The sequence below is a fragment of the Malaclemys terrapin genome, chromosome 17 (genome assembly GCF_027887155.1).
Source record: "Malaclemys terrapin pileata isolate rMalTer1 chromosome 17, rMalTer1.hap1, whole genome shotgun sequence".
NCBI classification, from domain to species: domain Eukaryota; kingdom Metazoa; phylum Chordata; order Testudines; family Emydidae; genus Malaclemys; species Malaclemys terrapin.
Genome location: NC_071521.1, coordinates 20,188,230 through 20,213,923, shown reverse-complemented (window position 1 = coordinate 20,213,923; position 25,694 = coordinate 20,188,230). Strand labels below are relative to the sequence as shown.

At 48.2% G+C, this 25,694-nt stretch overlaps 1 protein-coding gene across 5 annotated transcripts in view; it reads left to right on the top strand.

Annotated features, from left to right (window-relative positions):
- LOC128825351 (dual specificity testis-specific protein kinase 1-like) overlaps window positions 1–25,694 on the top strand; it is a 77,134-nt gene that overhangs the window by 31,679 nt on the left and 19,761 nt on the right. For 3 of the 5 annotated variants that reach the window (XM_054007794.1, XM_054007796.1, XM_054007793.1), the window contains exons 2-4: window positions 15,769–15,968; window positions 24,690–24,811; window positions 24,981–25,029. In XM_054007794.1, the coding sequence (XP_053863769.1) occupies window positions 15,780–15,968; window positions 24,690–24,811; window positions 24,981–25,029 (360 nt within the window). In that variant the 5' untranslated portion in view covers window positions 15,769–15,779. The remainder of the gene's footprint in view (window positions 1–15,768; window positions 15,969–24,689; window positions 24,812–24,980; window positions 25,030–25,694) is intronic. The other 2 variants (XM_054007792.1, XM_054007795.1) reach the window with 1 other exon arrangement.

The following is a 25,694-nucleotide window of genomic DNA, read 5'->3' as shown; positions in this document are numbered from 1 at the left end:
AGTACAGACAGTGTGATAAGAAGTGTGAGAGTACTTACAAGGGGAGATAGAGTCAACGTTTGTAATGGCTCAGCCATTCCCAGTCCTTATTCAAACCGGAGTTGATTGTGTCTAGTTTGCATATCAATTCTAGCTCTGCAGTCTCTCTCTGGAGTCTGTTTTTGAAGTTTTTCTGTTGTAATATAGCCACCCGCAGGTCTGTCACTGAATGACCAGACAGGTTAAAGTGTTCTCCCACTGGTTTTTGAGTATTTTGATTCCTGATGTCAGATTTGTGTCCATTAATTCTTTTGCGTAGAGACTGTCCGGTTTGGCCAATGTACATGGCAGAGGGACATTGCTGGCACATGATGGCATATATCACATTGGTAGATGTGCAGGTGAACGAGCCCCTGATGGTATGGCTGATATGATTAGGTCCTATGATGATGTCACTTGAATAGATATGTGGACAGAGTTGGCATCGGGGTTTGTTACAAGGATAGGTTCCTGGGTTAGTGGTTTTGTTCAGTGATGTGTGGTTGCTGGTGAGTATTTGCTTTAGGTTGGGGGGTTGTCTGTAAGCGAGGACAGGTCTGTCTCCCAAGATCTGTGAGAGTAAAGGATCATCTTTCAGGATAGGTTGTAGATCTCTGATGATGCGCTGGAGAGGTTTTAGTTGGGGGCTGAAGGTGACAGCTAGTGGTCACAGATAAGCGATGGTCACATCAATACCACCCTATACCGGAAACCTACTGACCGCTACACTTACCTACATGCCTCCAGCTTCCATCCAGGACACACCACACGATCCATTGTCTACAGCCAAGCTCTAAGATATAACCGCATTTGCTCCAATCCCTCGGATAGAGACAAGCACCTACAAGATCTCTATCAAGCATTCTTAAAACTACAATAGTTGGCATCGGGGTTTGTTACAAGGATAGGTTCCTGGGTGACAGCTAGTGGTGTTCTGTTATTTTCTTTGTTGGGCCTGTCTTGTAGGAGGTGACTTCTGGGTACTCGTCTGGCTCTGTCAATCTGTTTTTTCACTTCAGCAGGTGGGTATTGTAGTTTTAAGAATGCTTGATAGAGATCTTGTAGGTGCTTGTCTCTATCCGAGGGATTGGAGCAAATGCGGTTATATCTTAGAGCTTGGCTGTAGACAATGGATCGTGTGGTGTGTCCTGGATGGAAGCTGGAGGCATGTAGGTAAGTGTAGCGGTCAGTAGGTTTCCGGTATAGGGTGGTATTGATGTGACCATCGCTTATCTGTGACCACTAGCTGTCACCTTCAGCCCCCAACTAAAACCTCTCCAGCGCATCATCAGAGATCTACAACCTATCCTGAAAGATGATCCTTTACTCTCACAGATCTTGGGAGACAGACCTGTCCTCGCTTACAGACAACCCCCCAACCTAAAGCAAATACTCACCAGCAACCACACATCACTGAACAAAACCACTAACCCAGGAACCTATCCTTGTAACAAACCCCGATGCCAACTCTGTCCACATATCTATTCAAGTGACATCATCATAGGACCTAATCATATCAGCCATACCATCAGGGGCTCGTTCACCTGCACATCTACCAATGTGATATATGCCATCATGTGCCAGCAATGCCCCTCTGCCATGTACATTGGCCAAACCGGACAGTCTCTACGCAAAAGAATTAATGGACACAAATCTGACATCAGGAATCAAAATACTCAAAAACCAGTGGGAGAACACTTTAACCTGTCTGGTCATTCAGTGACAGACCTGCGGGTGGCTATATTACAACAGAAAAACTTCAAAAACAGACTCCAGAGAGAGACTGCAGAGCTAGAATTGATATGCAAACTAGACACAATCAACTCCGGTTTGAATAAGGACTGGGAATGGCTGAGCCATTACAAACGTTGACTCTATCTCCCCTTGTAAGTACTCTCACACTTCTTATCACACTGTCTGTACTCGGCTAGCTTGATTATCACTTCAAAAGTTTTTTTTCTCTTAATTAATTGGCCTCTCAGAGTTGGTAAGACAACTCCCACCTGTTTATGCTCTCTGTATGTGTGTATATATATCTCCTCATTATATGTTCCACTCTATATGCATCCGAAGAAGTGGGCTGTAGTCCACGAAAGCTTATGCTCTAATAAATTTGTTAGTCTCTAAGGTGCCACAAGTACTCCTGTTCTTCTTTTCATAGGTATATTATGACCCTATCTCAGAGTGGGGTATCTGGTAGACTAAATTATTTAGAAGTGATACACAGCCTAAAGTTTGAAAACCACTGTGTTAGACCCCTGAAAATTGGCTAACTACTTGGATCAAAAAGGGGCAACATTATTATTTCCATCCTGTGTCTCATCACTTGGTGTTTATCATTCTAGTTACTCATTAACAAAAGCTGGCAGAAGCCCACTGGTTCCAGATGGTTTGGGGATGAAATAAACCCAGTTTGAGATGGAAATTAATGTTTAAGAAAAGTTACAGCGCGTGTCTATAGAATTCAAAGGGATCTCATTCCGTTCTTTCATAAACAGCCAGTAAGTGAAACGTGTTACTTTTGTATGGCTCATTGAAACGGTATAGCACTCGATTAGTGCTGCTTCCTGTTGAGCCACCCACTTACCCAGCAGCGCAACCACACGTGGCTGTTTCTAATCAGATCAGTTCTCAAGGACAACTAGTAAAATGCCTGAAGAAATCAATGACACATGCTGGAGTTAACCAGCAAATAGAATTCAAATTAGGAAACAACAATGCCAGTCCTGACAAGAAATAGAAACAATGGCATCAATATTTAGCACTTTTCATGCATGGATTTCAGAGCCCTTTAGTAAAGGGCGTTGTTATACCCATTTGATGGGTGGGGGAACAGAGGACGGAGAAGGGAAGCGACTCATCCCGCAGCAGAGCTGGGATTGGGACCTAGGTCTCTTGATTTTGAGTCTAGTGCTCTAGCCCCTGGACCAGGCTATTTCGCAAGCTGGGCTGACAACACTGACCATAGGCGCCGACTTCTAGTTTTTCCTGGGGGTGCTCTGCCCCCAAGGCTCCCCCCCCACTCTGCCCCTTCCTTCAAGGCTCTGCCCTCATTCTGTCTCTTCCCGCTCCCACTCTGCGCCCTCCCCCGAGACCCTGCCCTTGCTCCATCCCCTCCTGGCCCCACTCCACCCCCTTCTTGAGGCCTCCGCCCTCCCACCGCTTGCTGCTCTCTGCCCTCCTCCAAACCTCTCCCCGAGCCACCAAACAGTTGTGGCTGGTGGGCTGAGCACCCAGCACCTATGACATGGACTGTGTTAAAATGGCATGTGTTGGCTTCTAGGAAACTTATTGAGTGAGTCCAATACAATGTCCAGAGATGTGGGGCCAGGTTTTCAAATGTTCAGCCCCTGGAATCGGGGTTGAAATTTCAGAAGAGCTCAGCACCCAACGCCCTCACAAAGCACTGAGGTCATTTGACAATCTGGCCCCAATTGTGGGTGTTGAGGCCTTTTGAAAATTCTGGGCCTAATCCCTGCCCATAATGATAGGCAAGTTACTGTAACCACACCCTGTGCTGCATTCTCCACAGTGGTTGGAAACACATGCCGCTCCAACATTTTAGTATTAAGGTGACAATGCATTTTTCATAATAGTTGATGTTTCTGGATTGAGGGGGTGGGGTACAGATACTTTTGCTATCTCCAATCCTTGATAATTCCCACTCTTTTAGCCTCTTGCTCCTTGTTAACACCCACTTGGCTTTGCTTCTGCATTTGTGTAGCATATTTAATATAGGAGCAAAACAGTTTTATATATACTAGTGAAATAACTGCCTTATGACATCAATTAAAAGCCTTGTGCAGAGAGAGTCTAATAGTTCCAAAAGCTCCTGTGAGGGGAACAAAGAGTACTGGACAGAGAGAGTGAAGATAGACAAGTAATTGTGTGACAAGGAGTGTGGAAGCGGGGGAGGGATAGCTCAGTGGTTTGAGCATTGGCCTGCTAAACCCAGGGTTGTGAGTTCAATCCTTGAGGGGGCCACTTGGGGATCTGGGGCAAAATCAGTACTTGGTCCTGCTAGTGAAGGCAGGGGGCTGGACTCGATGACCTTTCAAGGTCCCTTACAGTTCTAGGAGATAGGATATCTCCATTAATTTATTTATTTGTTGGGGGGTTCTGGGTGCAATTGTAATGAGACTCAGCAGAGGGGTCCAGGTGAAGGTGGTTGGGGCTCAGTGGGGGGGGGTCTGTGTTTGGGGGGATAGAGCTTGGCAGGGGGATCTGGGTGTGGTGGACTCAATATGGGGTCCTGATGCTGGGGAGTGGGGCTCAATGGGGTGGGGATACAGGTGCAACTGATTGGGGCTTGGTGGGATGGGGATTTGGGTACGGGTGGCTCATCAGGGTGGTCCAGGTGCAGGGGGAGTGGGGGGTTCTGAGTGCGAGGCGGTGAGGCTTGGCGGGCGGGTCTGGGTATGAGGGGGTCTGGATGCATGGGGGCTGGGTGGATGGGGGATCAGCTCCCTGTACAGGGATCCTTCCTCCTGCAGCTGAGGAGCGATGGGTGCGGAGAGGGAAGGGGGAGTTTGCAGAGCTTCCTGCAGCCGGGGGAGAAATCTGGGGGTGGGTCTGACCTGGCCCCAGATGCCATGCAGGGGAAAAGGAAGTCCCGTCCTCCCCAGCCCAGCCAGGACTAGCAGCTGAGCCCGGCACCGGATAGAAGCCACCAGCCGGGTCTTCCCCAGTTCTGCCTCCTGCCCCACAGTGATTTACCTCTGTCGGTTGCCCTGGGCACCTGAAACATATTGCTGAGGAGGATCTCATGACTGCTCATAGACTTTAAGGTCAGAAGGGACCATTATGATCTTCTAGTCTGACCTCCTGCACAACACAGGCCACAGAATCTCACCCACTCATTCCTGTAACAAACCCCTTACCTATGTCTGAGCTATTGAAGTCCTCAACTTGTGGTTTAAAGACTTCAAGGTGCAGAGAATCCTCCAGCAAGAGAATGGGGTTTCCAGACTGCACCCGGGCCATTGAAGGGACTTCTGTGCTCATACTTTGTCTTCCTCGAGGATGACATGAGTACATAAACAGCAGGTCACTAGTCCATTGCTCTTGTGGCTTCCCTTTGCTTCCCCATCAGAAAGTCATTTTTCTGCAGGGAAGCAAAGAAATCTGTGGGGGACATAAATTCTGTGCATATGCAGTGGCGCAGAATTCCCCCAGGAGTAATCAGATTGATTGACTACAGAAAGATAGATTTTAAGTGATTATAAATGGTAGGCATCAAGGTCAGAAATAGTTACCTTAAGAAATAAAAATAGAAAAATGCATTTTAAATCCTAAACTTTTAGTCTAAGCAAGAGTTGAATCATACAGCTTTTCTCAACCTGACAGATGATACATGCAGGTTATAGTTCCTCAATATATAGGCTGGAGCTACCTTCCAGCCTGGGTCCAGTCTTTCCCAGTTCAAAGTCTTTGCCTTCCAGATGTTCTTCCAGGTGTTGAGTTGGGGGGAATGAAGGAGAGAGAGAGGCCAAGAAATTATGTTACTGTCCCTCTTTAATATTTTTTCCCAGCTTGCTGAAAAGATCTTTGCTGTGAGATGGGTTAGTCCAACTCCTTTTTGTATGTGCCTCCTCCGAGAAGTGTCTATGATAGTGGAGTGTGAGTTGATGAATGTTGATGGGTCATTAACGCTGTCCTGCTATGGATGGATGCTCCTTTGTTGTAACTGGAAAGGTTGGTTGTGGGTGTTCCCAACCTCACAACATATTTCAGTAACAAATATAATTCTTCATAACTTCACATAGAGTACAACATGATAGTAATATTCAACAGATCAAGACTTTAACATGATATCTCACAAAGTATACTTTGTACAAAACATATCATAATCATATCACCATGGTGAATATGGGGGTTCCAAGTGCTGCTTTGAGGTGCAGAGTGCCACACCTTCCCAGCAAGCATTCACATGTCTGTTTTCCCCCCAAAAATACTTTTATTACATTTCCCCAAAATATAGTTGCCACCCATGACCCACAAATTGTAGCAACATCCAGGCACACATTCCAAAACTTCTTTTGTCTTAAGTGGGGGCTTGTGATTAACTCATCCTTAGTTATGTTAATTGAAGGGTGAGTTTACACCCATCATTCTCAATAAGGCCTGTGATTCAACCAGTCACTAGCCCCTCTCAGCATAACAGTACAAAGCAGCAGAAGGAAACTGGGGGGGAGCTGTAACTTGGGAACCCCTTGATCAAATCACCCCAAATTTGGATCACTAACCTTAACCTGTGCCCTGGTGAGTCTAACTTTAAAGCATGTACAATGGCAGGAATGGAAACTTTCCAGCTGATTTTCTGGGTTGGCTTGTGCACACTAAAAACTGTCCATGCTATGCACTACCTTGGGTAAAACTCGACAGATTGAGTCTATTTTGAGCCGTATCACATCAATAGTTTGATCTCTAGCTCTGCGCGCGCGCACACACACACACACACACAAATAAAACTCCACTAGAAATGTTTTTTTGGGGGGAGGGCGTATCTCTCCAGAACCCCTAGCAGAAATGTCCCCAAATTTATGTCCCCAACCCTATCCTGCACCCTCCCGAGGCACAGCAACTGTCAGAGGAATCTGACTGAGCGTGTCGATTTTAGAGGGCTTAGAAAGGTCAACCTTTAAACAGAAGTCATGACACAACCCTCGCTGTAGTGGCTCTGCCGCACCACTATAATGTGGCCCTAAGTGTCTTAATCACTTTCGAAAATGGAGCTTACAATGCCAAGTCATTGAGATGCTGGGAAATTTTACCCTTTAACACCAGAAGGGACCGTTATTTAGGTTCTTGTCTGAATTTCTGCCGAGCACAGGCCATGGAATTTCACCCAGTGATTCCTGTATGAAGCCGATAACCTCTGGTTGAGCTAGAGCCTCTCTCTCAGAAAGGCATCTCCTCTTGACTTCAAATGATGGCGAATCCACCATATTCCCTGGGAAATTGATCTAGTGGTTAATTACCCTGATTTAAAAATTACCCCAATTAAAATTAGTTAATTACCCTGACTGTTAAAAATGTTCAGCTGATTTTATTTAAATTTATCTAGTTTCAATTTCCAGCCTTTGGTTCTTTGTTATACCTTTATCTGTTAGATTGAAGGACCTGTACTGTAAGAAACGTACTCCCTGTGAGCAGATTATCTTGTAACCTTCCTTCGATAAGGTAAATAAATTGAGCATCTTAAGTCTCTTGTTGTAAGGCAAATTTTCCAGACCTCAAATCATTCTTTGGGCTCTTTTCTGATTGTGACTAAAGATGGTCCTAAATCAGAACCCTTAGATCTTAACCTTCGCAGACATTGGAAGAGTTTGGATCTGGATCACAATCCAAGGTGAAATCTGGGCTCCATTGAAGTCAACAGTTTTGCAATTGACTTCACGGGAGCCAAGATTTCACCCCTGGCTCTATGGGTACGTCTTCACTACCCGCCGATACGGCGGGTAGCAATCGATTTATCCGGGATCGATATATCGCATCTTGTTAAGACGCAATATATCGATCCCCGAACGCGCTCACCGTCGACTCCGGAACTCCACCAGAGCGAGTGGCGGTAGCGGTTGACAGGGGAGCCGCGGCCGTCGATCCCGCGCCGTGTGGACCCCAGGTAATTCGATCTAAGATACTTCGACTTCAGCTATGCTGTTCGCGTAGCTGAAGTTGCGTATCTTAGATCAATTTCCCCTCCCCCCCCCAGTGTAGACCAGCCCTATGGCTCAGAGTTATGTCTGTTTAGGACACGGTGGTAAACACATGAGCAGAGTGGGTTGATCAGGTGGTTCAGCCTTATTTAACATTTTTCCTGTTTGTGTTTTATACATTTGAAGGCTATTTGCTTCACTTTAACAATGAAAAATATATTTGTATTAAAATCAGATGCAAAATAGCTCTCTGTGCTCTAGCATAACCTGATTTTAATTTATCTTTCTGTGTGCATAAGGCCTGATGTTGGTTGTTAGAGGTTGGGAACTTTTGTTTTAAAGTGACTGAAGAAATCGATCCTGCATAACAGAGTTAGCTTGGAAAAAATACAGGCTCAGAATAAAAATGTTAGTGTGATTTCAAGATGTTTAAGAAAAGCGAATTGTCCACTGGTGTAATTGCAAGATCTGTGGAAACTCAGCCAATCATTATGTGTACATTTGCATACCGTAATCCTATTGGTTCAAGTGCTGTAGGGATTGTTTGGGGATTTTCTCACACTTGGTTAAAAGCCTGGTTTCATGAAGTATAACTTTATCCAAGGGAGAGTGTTATTTTCACTGCACAGTACATGGAGTTCTGGTATACCTGTATCCTTTTTTACAGCCTTTTGCTTACCTGTTTGGGGCCGATATATACATATTTTGGCAGGAGAGCAAAATAAGATATGTATTTTTAATAGTCAGCAATATAGTATGGGTGGGCAAGTACAATTTGTGCCTGGTCTGGTAAATTTCTATTATGATTTTACAAGGCTCACTGGCATCTTTGTATCCAAAAGCCAGCATGGGCCAAAATCTGCTCCCTTTTACAAATGGAGTGTAATTCAAGAGTAACTGCTGAAGCCTCTGTATCCATCCATACCACACTCATCACCATGGTATCTGAGCATCCTCTGCATTTACACAGGTGGAACTCAGCAACACCTTTGTCCCAACATCTGTCAGTCTATTTTTCTGTCTCCTTCCCCCCCCCCCCAACTGACTAATCATTTTAACCAATAGGATTGCAGTATGCAAATTAATTCTTGATGATCTCAAGGGAGGAAGTGGAGGAGTAGAAAAGTGGTGGAAGGTTGGAGTGATTTACTACTCACGTCACAATTCGCCACTGGAGAATATATTGTTCATAAGGTAGCAGCAGATTGAGACAGGGAAGAAGAGAGGCATAGGATTGCAGGGGTTTGGGGACAGGCAGTCTGGTTAGCGATTAGAGCATGGAACTGGGATTTAGGAATCCAGGGTTCTGCTTCTAATCCCAACTCTGCTACTGGCCTTGGGTGAGATCTGTAGCCTGTATTCTGCAGGAGGTCAGACTAGATCAGTAGCTCTCAACCAGGGGTCCGAGGCCTCCTGGGGGGCCAGGAGCAGGTTTCAGGGGGGCCACCAAGCAGGGCCAGCATTCCACTTGCTGGGGATGAAGGCAGAAATCTGAAACTCTGCTGCACGGGTTTGAAGCCCAGGCCTAGAGTCCCGCCCCCCGGGACTGAAGCCGAAGTCTGCTGGTTACCCCCTAACGCCGGCCCTGGCTTTTATATGCAGAAAACCAGTTATTGTAGCACAGGGGGGCCATGGGCAGGACCGTCTCTAGGCACCAGCAAACCAAGCACGTGCTTGGGGCAGCACAATTCCCGGGGCGGTATTCTGGGAGGTTTTTTTTTTTTTTTTTGCTTCGGCAGTTGTGCTCTTGGAGGAGGTTGCTTGGGGCGGCAAAAAACCTAGAGCTGGTTTTTATAGCATGTTGTGGGGGCCTCAGAAAGAAACAGGTTGAGCACCCCCGGACTAGATGATCATAGTGGTCTCTTCCCACTTTAAAATCTGTGACTCTATGAGAGGAGGAAAAAGAAGAGGCAGGAGAGATGAGGAAGGGAGATCAGATGAATATCAGAGTGAATCCATCGATCAAACCCTGCTCATCCATGAGTACTCCCTTGTTTTCCTTGCTGCTATATACTGCTTCATTGGCACTGTTGCAAATGCGAAATGCCTAGAAACACACAATTGGTTTCCAATGGGTCTGTGGCTTCTGGCCTCGCCCTGGATTTCTGCTTCCATTGCCAGGGTTGGGCGGCTGATTATAGGTTACGAAAACAACCACACGTGCTAAGAGCTGTGGCCACGCAGCTGGGCTGGGTTTAATTAAATAGGGCCAGGGCTGATGGAATCTGTTCCCTGCAGATGGGGCACTGTGTGAAGGGCGGGATCCCGCGCTCCATCCATCTAGGAAGGTGGCTAGGTGAGGAGAAGGAAGTGTTTACACCATGCGGCTGGCACATGCAATTAAAACCTTCCTCTCCTGGGGCTCTTTAGGAGAGGCCTGGAGGGGATGCAGAGTGAAGCTGGAGACGCAGATGGTGACTGGGTGAGGCTGAGGCATGACCTGCTGGAGTCATCTCCTCCTCCCCCCGCTGGGAGGCTGTGTAGAGCAATGAGGAGGAGTGTTGACTGCACTGACTGTACTTGCCTCCCCCTCTCCTGCCAGAGCACTGCTCCTAGGATCCCCAAATGCCGCCTGGGTCATCAGTAAGCTCTGCCTCCAGACAGGCGTCGGGATTGTGGTAAAGGGAGAAGCAGATGGGCTGCCGGGGGGGGGGGGGGGGAGTAGGACAGGCTGAGGGAGGTGTCTCTCCTCTCCCTGGCGCTGATGTAAAAGTAGTGCCATTGAACTCAGTGGGTCCACCCTGCTGTCAGAGAGCGGAGAATCAGGTCTGAAATGATAGGGATGGGGAAGAACTAAATCAAAGTAGTAAGAGATGGGAAAGACCATGTGGTCCATCTCCCAAGAGGGAGGTGTAAGGACAACAGACCTAGAAAGCATCCTGTTTACAAACATGACTTTTAGCCCCCAGAAGTAGTGATGGAAGAGTTCTATGTCTGGCAGGAAAGGTGCCACCCTGAAGTCCTCTCTCTAGCTGCAGAACCAGCACATGCTGCCCTGCCATGGTCCCTCGGCATGTCAGCTAGTACTAATCACCTTGGTGGATTTTGCAATGGGGACACGTGATCACTAGGAAATGCACTGGCACCAACAGTTCCTGTCTGTAAATAGGATTCAGATGGTGATGATCTTTGCTCACTACTGACCTGAGCTAGGCTTGAACCATCAACTGCAGGCTTTATAGCCCATGAGCAAATCCCTGAGCCATCCATTCCCCCCCACCTATGGCCTCTTTTCATAACTACTCAAATATCCTATTAATCCACCTCCCCGTAAGTGGCAAAAGAGCCTTGGCTGTGAAGAAGCTCACAACTCGTTAAGTCCTGTCTGAATGCAGTGAAAATCCTGGTAGCAGTGATATGGGGGGTGGGCAGCAGCTTTTCCCATTCCAATCTGCTGATAGCTTTGACAGCTTTGAGTTTTTAATGTGCTAAGGATGTTCACTTCTAGTGTCAGAAGAGGAGGGTCACAGATCAGTGGTGCTTGATTCTCCCTTGAGGCCAAGAGCATATGCACTGTGAAGAGCAGGATGAACCAGTGGAGAGGAGACGGAGGGATGCAGGTGAGAGATGATTGCTCTGGAGACGTGAAAACCTGGTTACTACATTTAGGGAATAAACCACAGCTGGTACCTCTTGGGAAACGGAAGTAATTGAATAGGTGGCAATAACAGAGAGAGCAAAAAGCAGGGAGCAAGATGTGGCTTGTCATATCCATCTAGTTTTTTGTAGATGGATATGACATTGTCAGGCCTGGTTTTGATTCCCAGAGCTGACGAGTGTCTGGATTGTGGCTGTTTCAGGGGCTGGGTGGGTGATGGCTGCACAGGTCCGTGTTACGCAAAGGGGCTTCCTGAGCACCTCTGCTCTCACTCCAGAGGTGAGCTCCCCGTTCCTGTCGTTTCTCTTTTGACCAGGAAACTGCTTCCCCAACTCTTCTCACAGCCTTCTGTAAGAGCTTAAGCTATGTGAAAAGGCATTTGGAGTCTCTCTCCCTTGACATCCGTGCTGGGGTGATCTTTTCCCTCTGGTTTACTACCTTACTTCCCTTTCTTTACTGACACCTTTGGCGGTAAGATTTCCTGTCAGAACTGCTAATAAACATGAGAGTTTTTTTTTCACAAGACTGTGTGGGAGCTGCTGGCCTGGCTCTTGGCTGGGCCGCCACAGAGCTTTACTTCCTCTGGAAAGCTCCCCGTAGTGGGAGCTGTTAGAAACTCCAGATTCGTAGGGCTTGTCTACATGGGGAAATAGCCGGGAATCGCTGTCTCAATTGCTACCTTCCTGTGGGAAGTAGATTAAGCTAAACCACCCAAAGACACTCTCTAGTGCAGAATAAGAGTGTCCACATGGGGAATTAGTGTGGAATAGTTATTGTGCTTTAAAGTCACACCCTCGCCTGTTTTGCAATCGCCTCCCCACATAGACAAGCCCACAGAGAGTGAACACTGAAAACGGGAACACTTTGGAAGTAGGAGGAAGGGGTCTGAATGTTGCATTCTGGGATATGTCTGGGGGAGGAGGGGGTAGTGCTTGGCTGTGAGGGGGTTTGCTGAGAGATGTATGGGGTGGGGGGGAACATATTTTAACATGCTGTAACAAATACAAAATATCCAGCTTTGCAGTCAAGGCTGTTGTTCTCTGCCTGGCAGGGAGGGTTCTGCCAACGTGGGCCTCGTTTTGTTAAGTCACTTGCAATGTTTGATATAATTGCTGGGAATTATTGTGCATATGCATTTGGGTGCAAGAGGAATATACGTGACCCCTGTTTGGGTAGCAAGAGGTTTTCTGTGGGAAGTCTGAGTGCCAGACAGGCCCGGGCACTTCCGGAGAAGACATTTGCGGTGATCTCGGAGCATCTCAGACATTTACATATTACATGCATTGCTGCTGTAAAACAGAAGTTGACCGTTCAGAGCAAAGGGTATTGTTCATCTCAGCCACACCCCAGGAGCAGATGCAGTGCCAGGCCCTTGTTTCAGAAGCTGGCCCGTTACAGGAGAAGCCTTTCAGTCAAGTGTCTCGGATTAGGAGCATTCTGCTTATTATGGTTGAAAATGCATCACAGTGTCAGAGAGGGCTAACCGTGTCATGGGATGTTCAGAAAGAATATGGGGAAGAAAGAGATTGAAGACCAGTTGCTGGTCTAACGTATGGTTGTTTGTGTTGTGGTAGTGCCTACAGACCTGCCATGATCAAGAACCCATTGTGCTGCGTGATGCACTGACACATAAATGGGAGACTAGGAGTTTACAATCTCAGTAGACAGGTCATGCAAAGGGGAGGGAATAGGGATAGAATAGACAAGCAGAGTGAGGGTCAGCAAATGGCAAGGTAGTGCCACCATTTAAAAAAATTCTTCGCATGGTCCTTGATGAGAAGGGTTGGTGTGGTGGACAAATGTGGAATTTCCCTGGGGAAGTTGCTTCAAAGAGAAACAGCAGAACTAAAATTCATTTGCAAATTTAACACCATTAATCTGGGCTTGAATAGGGACTGGGAGTGGCTGGCTCATTACAGAAGCAGCTTTTCCTCTCCTGGAATTGACACCTCCTCATATATTATTGGGAGTGGACTACATCCACCCTGATTGAATTGGCCCTGTCAACACTGGTTCTCCACTTGCGAAGTAACTCCCTGCTCTCCATGTGTCAGTATATAATGCCTGCATCTGTAACTTTCACTCTATGCATCCGAAGAAGTGAGGTTTTTACCCACCTAACCTCTGTCACTTAGTGGCTGCTTTATGCCCTGAAGCATGAGTATTTTTGTAGTCCTTCTTTAAAAAAAAAAAAAAAATGGTGTGACCCCACTAATGTAACTGTGGGTGTCCCTTATCCATTTTGTAATCCTGCCAAGGTCTTGGCTCCAGTGATCTCTTGTGGCAATGAGTGCCATGTGGGAATAACGCACTGTGTTAAAAGCAGAATTTCCTTCTATCAGCTTTAAATGCTCTGCCTTTCTGTTTCCCTGAATGTCACCTTGTTCTTGTAGTATGAGAGAGTAAAGAGTGGCCATCTACTGTGTCTGTCCCATTCCTTTTTTCTCATGCCTCTGTCATGCCCAGCTCAGCTCCAACTGCCAGTGATGGTGTCAAGGTCAGAAGGGACCCAACTGGTGGAGCAAGTGTGACACGACAACGACGTCTTCTAAGTTATTATTTTAAGTTCCTAAAGGGGGCGAGATCCTCAGCTGGTGCAAATCGGCATGACTCCCTAGAGCTCACTGGCATGGTGGTGAATTACGCCCACTGAGAATCTGGCCCCAAATCAACTTGTTTTCCTGCTCATGTGTCTGGCCCTGTTGCTCCTGGGACAGAAATGAATTCCAGATGGAATGAATTGTACGTGCTGGGAGCACCAAGGGTACAGTGGAAGGCACAGAGCCCTTGAATCTACTCACACAACAGCACAACTTTGTTTGCTACCTACTTTTATCGGGATGCAATGATGTGTTCTCCCCCTCCCCCTCGGCCTCGGGCTTTGCTCCATCGCCCGATCTTCCTGCAAGCACTCCCAGGTTCCTAGGAGGCCTTCAAATCAATCTTGGCATTTTAAAAGGCCATTTCCCTCCACCCTACATGTCTGGCAGTAATCCGAGGACAAACGGCCCCATTTATATCAAAAGGGGAAAAATCCGCCCCGGTCTGCAGAATAATGCGGAGGGCCCTTTCCAGCCCCCTGAGGATGCGGCTGGAATCCTCCTGCATACAAAGGGGTGATTGATGAACTAAGTCAGCCCAGGGGGGAGATGGTACGTGGGAAAAAGCTGAGCGGAGCGGCTCTGAAAGGGAAGCCTTTTCCCGTAAAAGAGCCACCTCCCGGGAGGTCGGTTGTCCCTTAAGCTATTGTGCCCAGTGCACCCAAAGAGCTGACTAGGTCGGGAGGGGAAAAGGGGAATCCCCTGCTGGATTGCTTGCATAGCAACACGTGACCCCAAAGGTCACAGTAGCACCGAGAAGGCATTGAAAGCCCACCGGGTGCGAGGGTTTTTGGGTGGCCGGCTGGCTAGAGCAGCAGTTTGGGAGTCGGAACGCCTGGGTTACGTACCCAGCTCTACCGCTGACTTACTGTGTGATTCTGGGTCAGTCAGTTCATTGCTCCGGGGCCATTTCCCCGAGGCTGCCGTGCTTTGCACAGAGCTGGACAGTCCTGGAGAGTGTGGTTCATGCAGGGCAGGACACATGAGCCTGATCCACCGGCAGTTAGTCCACTGGGCTTACCCCTCCTGCATCGCCTGGAGGTTTTGGTTGTACAGACCCTTCTGTCCAGGGCACTCCCCGCTCCCAGGCACTAATCATCTTTTGGAGAGTGCTTGGAGATGCCCAGCTCCAAGGTGCTACAGTAGAGCAGATGGTTACTATTCCATCAGGCAGGCTGTTCCCCTTCCCCCTCGCCTGAGCCGGCTCGGCTCCTGCCTGCTGCTTGGATCTGTATATTGCAGGAGAGGGAAGAGCCTTGTAATTTCCCAGGCTGGGTGGGGAATGGTCATGGAGTCCCAGTGTGGGGAGACTTCAGGCTTTGCACTTTGTGTGTCGGCATGATGCCGACTTGCTGAGCTCTCCCCAGGCTGCTCCCAGCGGCAACCTTCCTGCCACCTGCCATCCAAGTGCCAGAGCAATTAGCTTTCCTCCAGGAAAAGCCAGCGCCAGGATCTGATGAGGCTTTAATAACAACAACAGGAAGTCCCCTCCCCCCCTCCCACCTCAAGTGCAAAGACTTGAGAGGAGAAAAGCCATTTCAGGAGAGAGCCTAAAAGGATGTGATGCTTGAATCCATCGCAGCTTCTCGTCTTACCTGTACTAGCCACAGCTGTTGTCCCCTTAGCTCGAGGCCAGAAGGGACCATTGTGACCATCTTAGTCTGGCCACCTGCATAACGCAGGCCACAGAACATCCCTAACATCATGCCCAGGGCAGATCTTTTAGAAAACCATCCAATCTTGATTTAAAAATTGTCAGTGATTAAAGAATCCACCAGGCCCCTTGGTAAATTGTTCCGGTGGTTCATTACTCTCACTGTTAGAAATTGACACTTTATTTGCAGTCTGAATTTGTCTCGCTCCAGCTTCCATGGTGCAATGTGATTTGTTTTAGCAGCCGTCCCCATGATGTGCGACACGGGACTGATCTCCCCGGAGCCCTCCAGCCTGATGCAGTACTACGGAGAGTCCTCCGACACCTACTACCATGTTGACCGCTGGCAGAAACTCCGGACGGCCGTCAGGAAGCTGGAGTTCTGGGAAAACTTCAATGCTGAGCTGATAGGCAGCGGCTTCTTCTCCAAGGTGTACAAGGTAAAGCAACAGGGGTGGCCTGACATAACATGAGAGGAGCTGCCCTGGGACGTGGAGCAGCTCTCAGCATGCAGGGTGTGGGATGAATGTGTCCATGCGGAGAACTCCTTCTCCTAGCGTCTTTCTTGGCAGGCCTCTGCTCCGCCATCTTACTTGCCAGACTTTCTTCCTCCGACCTCACCCTGTGAGATTGCTTGAAGTTGGGGAGGAGAGGAACCTCCCCCCACATTGACCCCATTTTCCCCCTTCATAGAAGCTCTGAGGGGGTCGCTTTGGTTTATGATGAGGGGGAAGATGGTCTTGTGCCTGAAGCATGGAACTGGAGGCCAGGAGTTCTGTCCCTGACTGTACCCCAGACTGTCTCTCTCCAACTGGCCCCAACTCAGGCCCTGAGTTTTCTTTTTTCCCCAGGAGTGCTCCGCCCCCTCCCTTGCCCTGCCCAATCTGCCCCTCCCTGGGGTCTCGCCCCACCTCTTCCCAGCCTGTTCGAACCCCTCCCGCGAGGCCCCGCCTGCTGCTCTCCACCCTCCCCCACGCCGAACAGCTGGGCTGGTGGGTGCTGAGCACCTACTGTTTTTTTTCCATGGGTGCTCCAGCCCCAGAGCACCCACAGAGTCAGCGCCCATGTCACTGAGTGACCGTGGGCGACTTGTTGCCTCTTTCTCAGATTCCCCTTGGAGGAGCCTAGTTTGTCAGTGGTTGCCAGGTGCTCTGAGATCCTCCGATAAAAGGGGAGCCATAGAGGAGATAAGGATTGTGACCCTGTCCTGGCCGGTACAAGGCTTGAAGATATTTACACGGTGTACAGCTTTGGTGTTGAAAAACAAAACCGAAGTGCACAGGGAAAAAGAATCTAAAATTAAATCCCACACACTTCCCAAAGTAGCAGCCTCCCACTTCCTCTGGAAGCTCCAGCCCACGCGCTTGTCTCTTGAGGCATCGTCACAGTGCGTTAGACTAGCTGGCCTGGTGTTACGGGCCGGTGGGTCGTATGGAGCAGTCAGATTGGGATGGGCAGGAATCCCATAGATCACGGCAGGCTGGTCTTTGATGCCTCGTGAGGTACAAGCGGGTGACACCTGGCAACGTACCAGCGGATGACGCGTAGCATCGTACCAGCGGGTTACCGCTGTGTTCTGCATGTAGGAGCTTCTGATTCACTTGCTGCATCAGGCACAGCTGAAGTGGGAGGCTGTTGAAACCCCTCTCTGTGCAAATTCCTGGGTGCTGCTCTCCATATATCACCTGTCCACCTTCTCCCATGACAAAGTGTTTGGAGCATCTCGTGCAGGGGGTGTGGCATGCACATGACAGTGAATCATATGTAAATAATGCTTAGTTTGGGGGTGGAAGACCCACTCCCTCTTGCCTACTTGGGCTCCATATCCACTGCCTTGTGGCACCCGTGCGAACAGCCCGGGGGGGGGGTAGTTTCTTTAGGGGAATGGGGCTCAGACCTTCAACTCCAGGAGAGGGTGGCGTTTCCTTTCCTCTGCTTCTTTCGCAGTGCCACCTTCCAGCCAAATTTGCTTCTCGACTACTTTATTTTGCAGTAGCCTTCCAGAACGCTGCAGCTCACAGTAGTCTTGTTAATGGGGATGTGACACGTACATTGGATGGAAACAAATCGCTCATGGGTCCAGCAGTTTGGTCAGAGCCATTTTGGTGGGACTCTGTTCCTGGGGACGCTATAGAATGGCTAGCCCTGGGAACAAGACCGTAACCTCTGGTCTTCTCCATGCAAGCGCAAGATGCTACCACCAGATCAGTGGGTTGACCTATATAGACGCTTTGGGCCAGATCCTCAGCTGGTGTACGTCCGTGTTGCTTTGGCGAAGCGAACGGTGGCATGCTGGTCTACACCAGCGGGGGATCTGCCCCTCAAAGTGTAGAAAATGTAGCAGTTAATTGGAAGTATAACTGTGTGTTGACTTTTCAAGGTGCTAACGTATCTTACATCCATCACTGTGGTATCTGGGCACCGTGTCTGTATAAAGTTTTGGTGGATTTCTGGTTGAGAGAGAGAGGGAGGGAGGAGAGAGAGACTTGTTCTAAAGGGTATCTCCAGCCCGAATGGTAGAGTAACTCTTTTCAAGCCTGTGCAATGTCCCTCCCCACTTCTCACGAGAGCCTTGGTTGAGTAATCACTCATCCCCACCTCCACTGAGTGCCTACTGCCTCTTCTCTTTCTGGTCTGCCTTTCTTTAGCAAATTGCCGTAGTAACAGTTGCTGTTTCTATTGTGCGTGACATTTCCAGTCTGTCCCACTGCTGAATGGGATTCCAGCAGTAGGCAGGTTGGAGAGACACAGTTTGAATGAAGATAAAATAACTTTTGTTAAGAAAATAAAGGTTGAATGAGATGCTTGGTTCAGAGACGTGGAATGCAGAGAAGGACGGGGCTTGGCTATTGTCCTACACTGGGACTTGACATTTGATTGGAGACTCGAGCGTTACGGTTACTAAGCATGCAGATCGTTTGCATTCCCAATTCCCCATCTTCCTTGTAGGTCTGGTAGTCTCCTTTGGACCCTGTATCCTGTAACTGTGGCGTGTTTGCTGCTCCTGGTTTTAAGTACCGTTGAAGATGACGCTTTGAAGTTCTTTACCGGTAGTTGCTCTCCTCCAGAGAGCTTTACACACATTAATGCAACCTCTCAACAGAAAATCCCCCACATTTCTGATCTGGGCACTGAAATGTTGCCTGTAGTGTCTGTGCTGCTGTCATTTATCTCTCATCTCAGACAAGCAGGCAACTGTGTAAGTCCTCATGTACAGACAGCCCCCCAACCTGAAGCAAATACTCACCAGCAACTATACACCACACAACACAAACACTAACCCAGGAACCAAACCGTGCTGCAAAGCCCGTTGCCAACTCTGTCCACATATCTAGTTAGGCGACACCAAGATAGAACCTAACCACATCAGCCACACCATCAGGGGCTCTTTCACATGCACATCTACCAATGTGATATATGTCATCATGTGCCAGCAATGCCCCTCTGCCATGTACATTGGCCAAACCGGACAGTCTCTACACAAAAGAATAAATGGACACAAATCAGAGGTCAAGAATTATAACATTCAAAAACCAGTTGGAGAACACTTCAATCTCCCTGGACACTCACTAACAGACTTAAAAGTGGCAGTTCTTCAACAAAATAACCTCAAAAACAGACTCCAACGAGAAACTGCAGAACTGGAATTAATTTGCAAACTGGACACCATCAAATTAGGCCTGAATAAAGACTGGGAGTGGATGGGTCATTACAAAAACTAATTCCCCCCTACTGTTACTCACACCTTCTTGTCAACTGTTTGAAAGGGGCCACCCTGTTTACATTGGCCTCATTACCAGTACAAAAGTGATTTTTCCTCCCTTGGTATTCTACTGTTGAGAATAGCCCACTTCAACCTTAATTGAATTGGCTCGTTAGCACTGACCCCCCACTTGGTAAGGCAACTCCCATCTTTTCATATACTGTGTATATATACCTGCCTACTGTTTTTTTTCCACTCCATGCATCCGATGAAGTGGGTTTTAGCCCACGAAAGTTTATGCTCAAATAAATTTGTTAGTCTCTAAGGTGCCACAAGGACTCCTTGTTGTTTTTGCTGATACAGAGTAACATGGCTACCATGCAAGGTGGCTAGAGAGGAAGACTCTGCTTGGATTTCAGCACTCGAGAGATCTGGGTTCAGTGCCCGGCTCTGCCCTTGACCATGTGACCATGGAAGAGATCCCTTTCCCTCTGAGTGCCTCAGTTTCACCATTTGTAACATGGTAGTCAGGCTCAGGGTGTTCATGAGCCTTGATTCTTGAATAGTTATCTGGTATTTTAAAATTCCATGATGATGACGCTAGTTGAAGGCAAAGCCATGGATGGATTTTTGCTGGTCCAGGTTTTAGATACAGTTGGAGATGAGACTTTGAACTTCTACAGCTCCTTTTGTTGACGGACCTTAATTTAAGTAAGTCTCACAACTCCCTGTCATGCCCCTCCCTTTTGATGAGCAGAGTTTAAACTTCATCTCTGTCCCCTGATTTAGGCCCAGCACAAGCCCCTTTATCACTTTTCAGCTCGTGTTCAGTGGTGGGAAAGCCCTGGAGATACCTTTCCATCCCTCTGATCCTCAGGCTGTCCCAGGGCAGAACTGGACCCCAGCATAAATTAACAGCCAAAGGGCTGCTCTAAGATATGCTGGCTAGGGACTGCTCTGCTGGCAGGGATTGGGGCGCGCCGTGTGCTCCAGCCACGCCCTCAAGCCACCTAGGAATGTCCCCTCCGCCAGGTGGTGGAGAGCAGATGGCACAGATCTGCCTGTGCTGACTGTACACCACTTGGGGATCCCCCTTATATCAGGGGAATCCCTGGAAGCTGGTTAGGGCAACTCCCCGTGTCCTTTGGGATCTGGCCCATAGAAAGGCAAAGGATTATTGATGTCCCAGTCTTCTCAGTCATCTGGGTTCAAATTCAGGGCTAGGTCTCCATCTAAAGCAGGTCTGGTGGTCTCATGCTAGTCGTTATCTCCTGTATTTCCACCTCAGTAGCTCCTACCCTTCAGCATAAACTAATAATGTGTGTAACAGGATAAGCAGACAGAAGGAAAGGGGACGAGGAGTCATGTTATTGAGCAATAAAGCAGCCTGGTAAAGAGACAGCTGTGACCGAAGTGAGGTGGGCAGTGCCAAGCTCTCCTTTACCTTCGTTATGTTGCCAGCACCGACCCAGCTTTGGAGAAGGAGAGAGGGGGAGGGGGAAAGGAATTAAATGAATGACAATGGAAATGGTACCAGCTTATTAAGCACTACGTTGCAGCCCTGACAGCAAAACCTTTCTAGATAATAAAGGATGTTAGCGAGAAACCCAATCCCCGGTGACTCACTCTGTGCCAGCAGTTTTGAAAGGCTGCTCTGCAATTCTGCATCCGATTGAAGTGGTGTAATGTGTGTCTAGAGGACTTCAACAGCTTGGCCACCACAACGCGTCTATTTAGGACAGAGGTGGGTCGGGAGGAGGATGGCGCTGCTCAGAAGCCCGGGTGAGGTGTTCCCGTGGCATGTCTCCAGAAGTGCTGCACAGGCATGGAAGATAATTGGCACCGTTGTCAGTTTTGCACAGAAAATAAGGGTGGAATTTGCATAATGGGTCCTCACGTTTCTGTTCAGCTGCCGTTTCTCTGCACTCTAATGAGCTAATAAACCTCCCCAGAACGATATGGTAGCTCTTCTTAAAGCTTTTTAGAACTTGCAGCTTGTGAGTCTAAGACCCCCTCAGTGCCAGCTGGCAACGGGTTCGCTGTGCTGTCAGCAACTCCAGTCAGACCTGACAAACTAATTACACCCAACACTCCCCTTTCATAGTGTTTATCCAGAAAGTGTCTTGTGAGGTATCAAGTGAAAGCCAGTAATGCCCTGGTCCTTAATATCATCATAAAATACATGTGTTAACCCTATATGAGGAATTATCTATATCTACTGATATTATGTTTTGAAGTCAACAAGACCGAGTGGACAAACAGGTTTTCTGCCAGACAGAAGCATGTCTGTGCGGTTATACCCGTCTCCATGTAAATGAAGCCTTGTGAACCAAATACAATGGGAGTTACATTTGGAAACAAAACGGGAAAAACAAACTAACATGGTGATGTGAAGGCAGCCTGGTGCCAGCACACCAGAGAGCCAGCAACCCGGAGAGAAGAGTCCTGCCTGGGGGCGGGGGTACACTTCAAAAGGATTCATTTCAAAGGTTTACTGGACTATAAGAAGAAGGAAAAAAAACCCCCCTTTGTTATCGATTTACCGACCTTGAAGGGCGTAGGGGACTCATGAAAATCTGGATCCCGGTGTGACTGTACCTAGCAAGCTCTGCAGAAAAGGTTTTAGTTGAGAAATGGCTTTAGATAAGACTAGCTTGCTAGAATGACGTTCTAGGCTTGGGGAAGTGGGTTATCTTTGTGTTTTACCTGTAACCGTTGCCTTTTCCGTTATTCTTATTCCACACTCACTGGAATCAGTGGATCTCTGTTCTTTGTTAACAAACTTATATTTGTTAACAAAATCACGGTAAATAGCTCACTGCCCTGCATTGTTATAAAGGACCTGATCCTGACTTGCAGCCTTCCTCCTGTTGTACAATGTCTCTTTGGGGACAGCTTATCCGGTGATTACTGTGGGTGTCCCGTGACAGGGGCTGGACACTGCAGGGGGATGTGACTGGGGTGCACCTGCAAAGCGAACGAGGGCTGGCAGAGTCCTGAGGAGAGGGCTGGACTCCTGAAAGGCGGAGGTTGTCCAGGAGCCGACGCCCAGCTGCCACAAGATGGACTCTCTCACTTGGGTGGCAAGGGCGTAACAAGGTCACCTGCACTCCTGGGTGCCCCGAGAAGGTGGCACACAGCTGTGGACATCTTAAATGCTCTCTCTGCCTTTTGCACAGCCACAGATTTCAGGAAGCCCACAGCCTGTGGAGTAAAATGTCATTCACTCGGAGTACGTCAGGGCGGTCTGTGTGCACTGGTCAGTTACCAAGTGCAGTAAGGAGATGAGTAGCGGGGTCGGGGCCAAGCTGGGTTAGGATACCAGGAAGTCAGGGTCAGGTACCAGGTAAGGTTACAGACAAGTAGCAGAGTTGGGGTCAAGCTGGGGTCAGGAGCCAGAGTTTAGGGTCTGCAGCAAAGTATGATCAGGAGTGGAAGCAAGCAGATGGTCTGCGTCATTGCTCAGACAGCTTCCCAAGATGGTTCCTGGTTTCTATACCAGCATGAGCCACTCAGTGGGCTGCGAGGGCCCTGCTGTGCGGTACTTCCTGCAGTGCTTAGCTTCACGGTGTCCTCTAGCAGAAACCCAGCCTAAGCTTCCAGTGGTGATGTGGAAGCGTTGGCAGCCCAGAACCCTCATGGTCCTAGGTTCTTACAGCGCATCTCTATCCATCTCCTGTAATGACGGTGCATGTAATAATAATGCACATTGTAAAGTTTGGTTATAGATTAGTAAATCCCATGGTTGGATTGTGCCCGATCCAAAACGTCTTTGCAATCCGTTTAAACACAGGCCGGGTTATTCCTGTCATGGGTATTTGATTGCTTTATTCTCGGCAGGGAGCAGGACCTGAGTTAACATTGCCCCAAGGCTTATTGTATCTTGCAGCCCTAGTTATAATTAGCATTCCTCTCGCTCGCTCTCAATCCAAACTGGAGTGACGTGAGTCTCTTTGTTCAGCCCACCTGCTGTGTGGGGTGGTAACCTTATCTGTAAGGTAGCTCGTGCAGGTAACCGCATCACACATGACGTTTTGGGGCATTGAGTGGTGTCATGGTGCCAGCTCATTCTGTGTTTAAACGGTTTTGTCCTTTGAACAAATGACAAAAAGGGCAGAAAGTTAAACAGCGTGCCTGGGTTCACCCTGATAGCCCCAGCCGTAATGTCAAGAGACTGATCAAGGCTGTACCAGCTGTTTTCCTCCACCTAACAATTACTTTGGTTAAAAATAAAACATTTTAAAGGGACAGTTGGCCAGAGGTGGAGTTGGACAAGAAATAGTTTTCCCATCCTGCAAATATTTGAGAGTTCTAAATTGTTCTTGTCTTGAATCCTGATGAAAGGTTCCAAGCTTGAAAATATTTGCAAACTGAAACACTGGTTTATTTGGGGTTTTTTTGTTTGTTTGTTTTCGTTCACCTGAAACATTTTGTTTCAACACTTTTTAGAAATGTTTTCTTTCAATTTTGACCTTTTTTCTTTTTTAAACCTTTAAAAAAAAATCAAAATGAGCTTAGATGTTGAAATGAAAAGTCATTTTGAACTGGAAAATCAGGGTCTTGTGTTTAAAAAATGTCAAAACTAAACATTTGGACGATTTTGAAACTTTTTTCCTGCACATTTTTTCCAGTTGGGAAATGTGTGGAATCTGGCCCCATTGAATGAACGGTTTCAGTTTTGACAAATCAGCATTTAATCAGTTTGTCAGCAGTTCGTTCTGTGACTTGTGGGGCCGGCCCAGGATTCAGGCAGACCCCTTGTAGTGACACTAGGCAGCACAGTCTCCGTTATCAATCTACAGAGCCGCAGAGAACCACAGGTCTGTCAGTGTCCAGCCGCCTCAATGAACTCTGTGTTCATCGCAGTCAATCCTTGTTTCTACCACCGGGGGAAGTAGAGGTCCCTGCTAAAAATGCCTTCTTTAGTCTGTTATGTTTTTAAGGGGAAGTTAATGTTCTATTTTTGTGTCTGAATTTGAGAAATGGCTGCTGGCGGGAAGCCCGGGAAACCAATTTCTCTAGCTATTTACTGAGGAGGTGCATGGGAGAGTAGCCATGCCTTGAACCACCTGCTAATATGTATCTGAGAGTGGCGGGGAGAGGGAAGCCCAGATTCCACGGTTCGTTCAGTGACTCGGTGGTGCATTGTGACGTAGGCCCTGACCAAGCAAAGCTCGTGAGCATACGCTTAACTTCCCGTGCAGGAGTAGTCCTGTTTGGGTCTGCTGGGCCTGGGTGGTCTGGAGCTTGGGCCTGATACCTTGTGTGGTAATTTACACCTGTGCAAAGCGGGTATGAATCTGTGTGGTAGCATTTTAGCCCTCATGTTGCACAAGGTATAAGGCAAGCGGGGCACCAGGCCTTGTGTGATCTTGGGAAGGATTTCCTTTCCTTCTGGGGGCTGGCGTACGTTACTGGGATAAAACGCATCTCACTATCATTTTTCACGTTGCTCCAGGTGACTCAGAGCGCGACCTGCAAAGTGATGGTGGTGAAAATCTACAAGAACGACGTGGACCAGGAGGTGATAGTGCGCGAGATTAGCTTGCTGCAGAAGCTCTCCCACCCGAACATTGTCAGGTGGGTGGCGCCACAGGAGAGGCAGTGGCTAGGGAAGAGGGCGCGGGTAGATGTGCCAAGCCTGGGTTTTTAAGTCAAGAGTCAGAGTTTGAATCTTTGGCTGCATCTTTCCAGTAGTTTTTGTGCTATGGGAAGAAACCTAAACCTGAGTTTTTGTCCTGCCTTGTAGGTACCTGGGGATCTGTGTGAAGGATGAGAAGCTGTACCCAATTCTGGAGGTAAAGGCTTGTTGCTGGGACACTTATTGCTATAAATTGTGAGGGCAGTCAGGGTCATAGGGGATGAACTCTTGCAGTCTCACTTTCCAGAGGAGACGTGTAAAGCACAGGTAACCCACGCTATCGCTCTTCCTCTCGCTAGTGGCTGGATCACAGGTAGATGTTCACGAGTCTCCTATTGCCACTGAGCTAACAGAGCTGGTCTTTAGTTCTGGCAGGTGGAACTCACGCTATCAGATCCACAGACACTGGGTTCTGCCCTGGCACATGGGTGGTGTTGCTCACAGATTGCGTAAGGCACTTCCACTGCAGGGAAGGAGACAGAGCGGAATTGCACTATAAATGCAGACAGTACGTTTTCCATAACACAGTTATAGGGCCCAATCCTGCCCGGCGTTCTCGGGCAGACTTCACATTTACAGCAATGGGTGTCTTGTCTGACTAAAGAGGGCAGGATCAGGCCTATACTCTGAACAGTGTCTTCCAGAGAAAACAGCGTCTCAGACTAGACTCACACAAATGACACTGAAAGGGGGTAGGCTGGGGAAACCAGAGCTGTTTGGAGTGGGCTGAAGAGTGAGTTGCGAGTGAGCAGAGAGATTCAGGGAGGAGCTGCAGAGAAGAAGCCTCTTGTACCAACACTGTCAAGATAATATTGAGGGGCA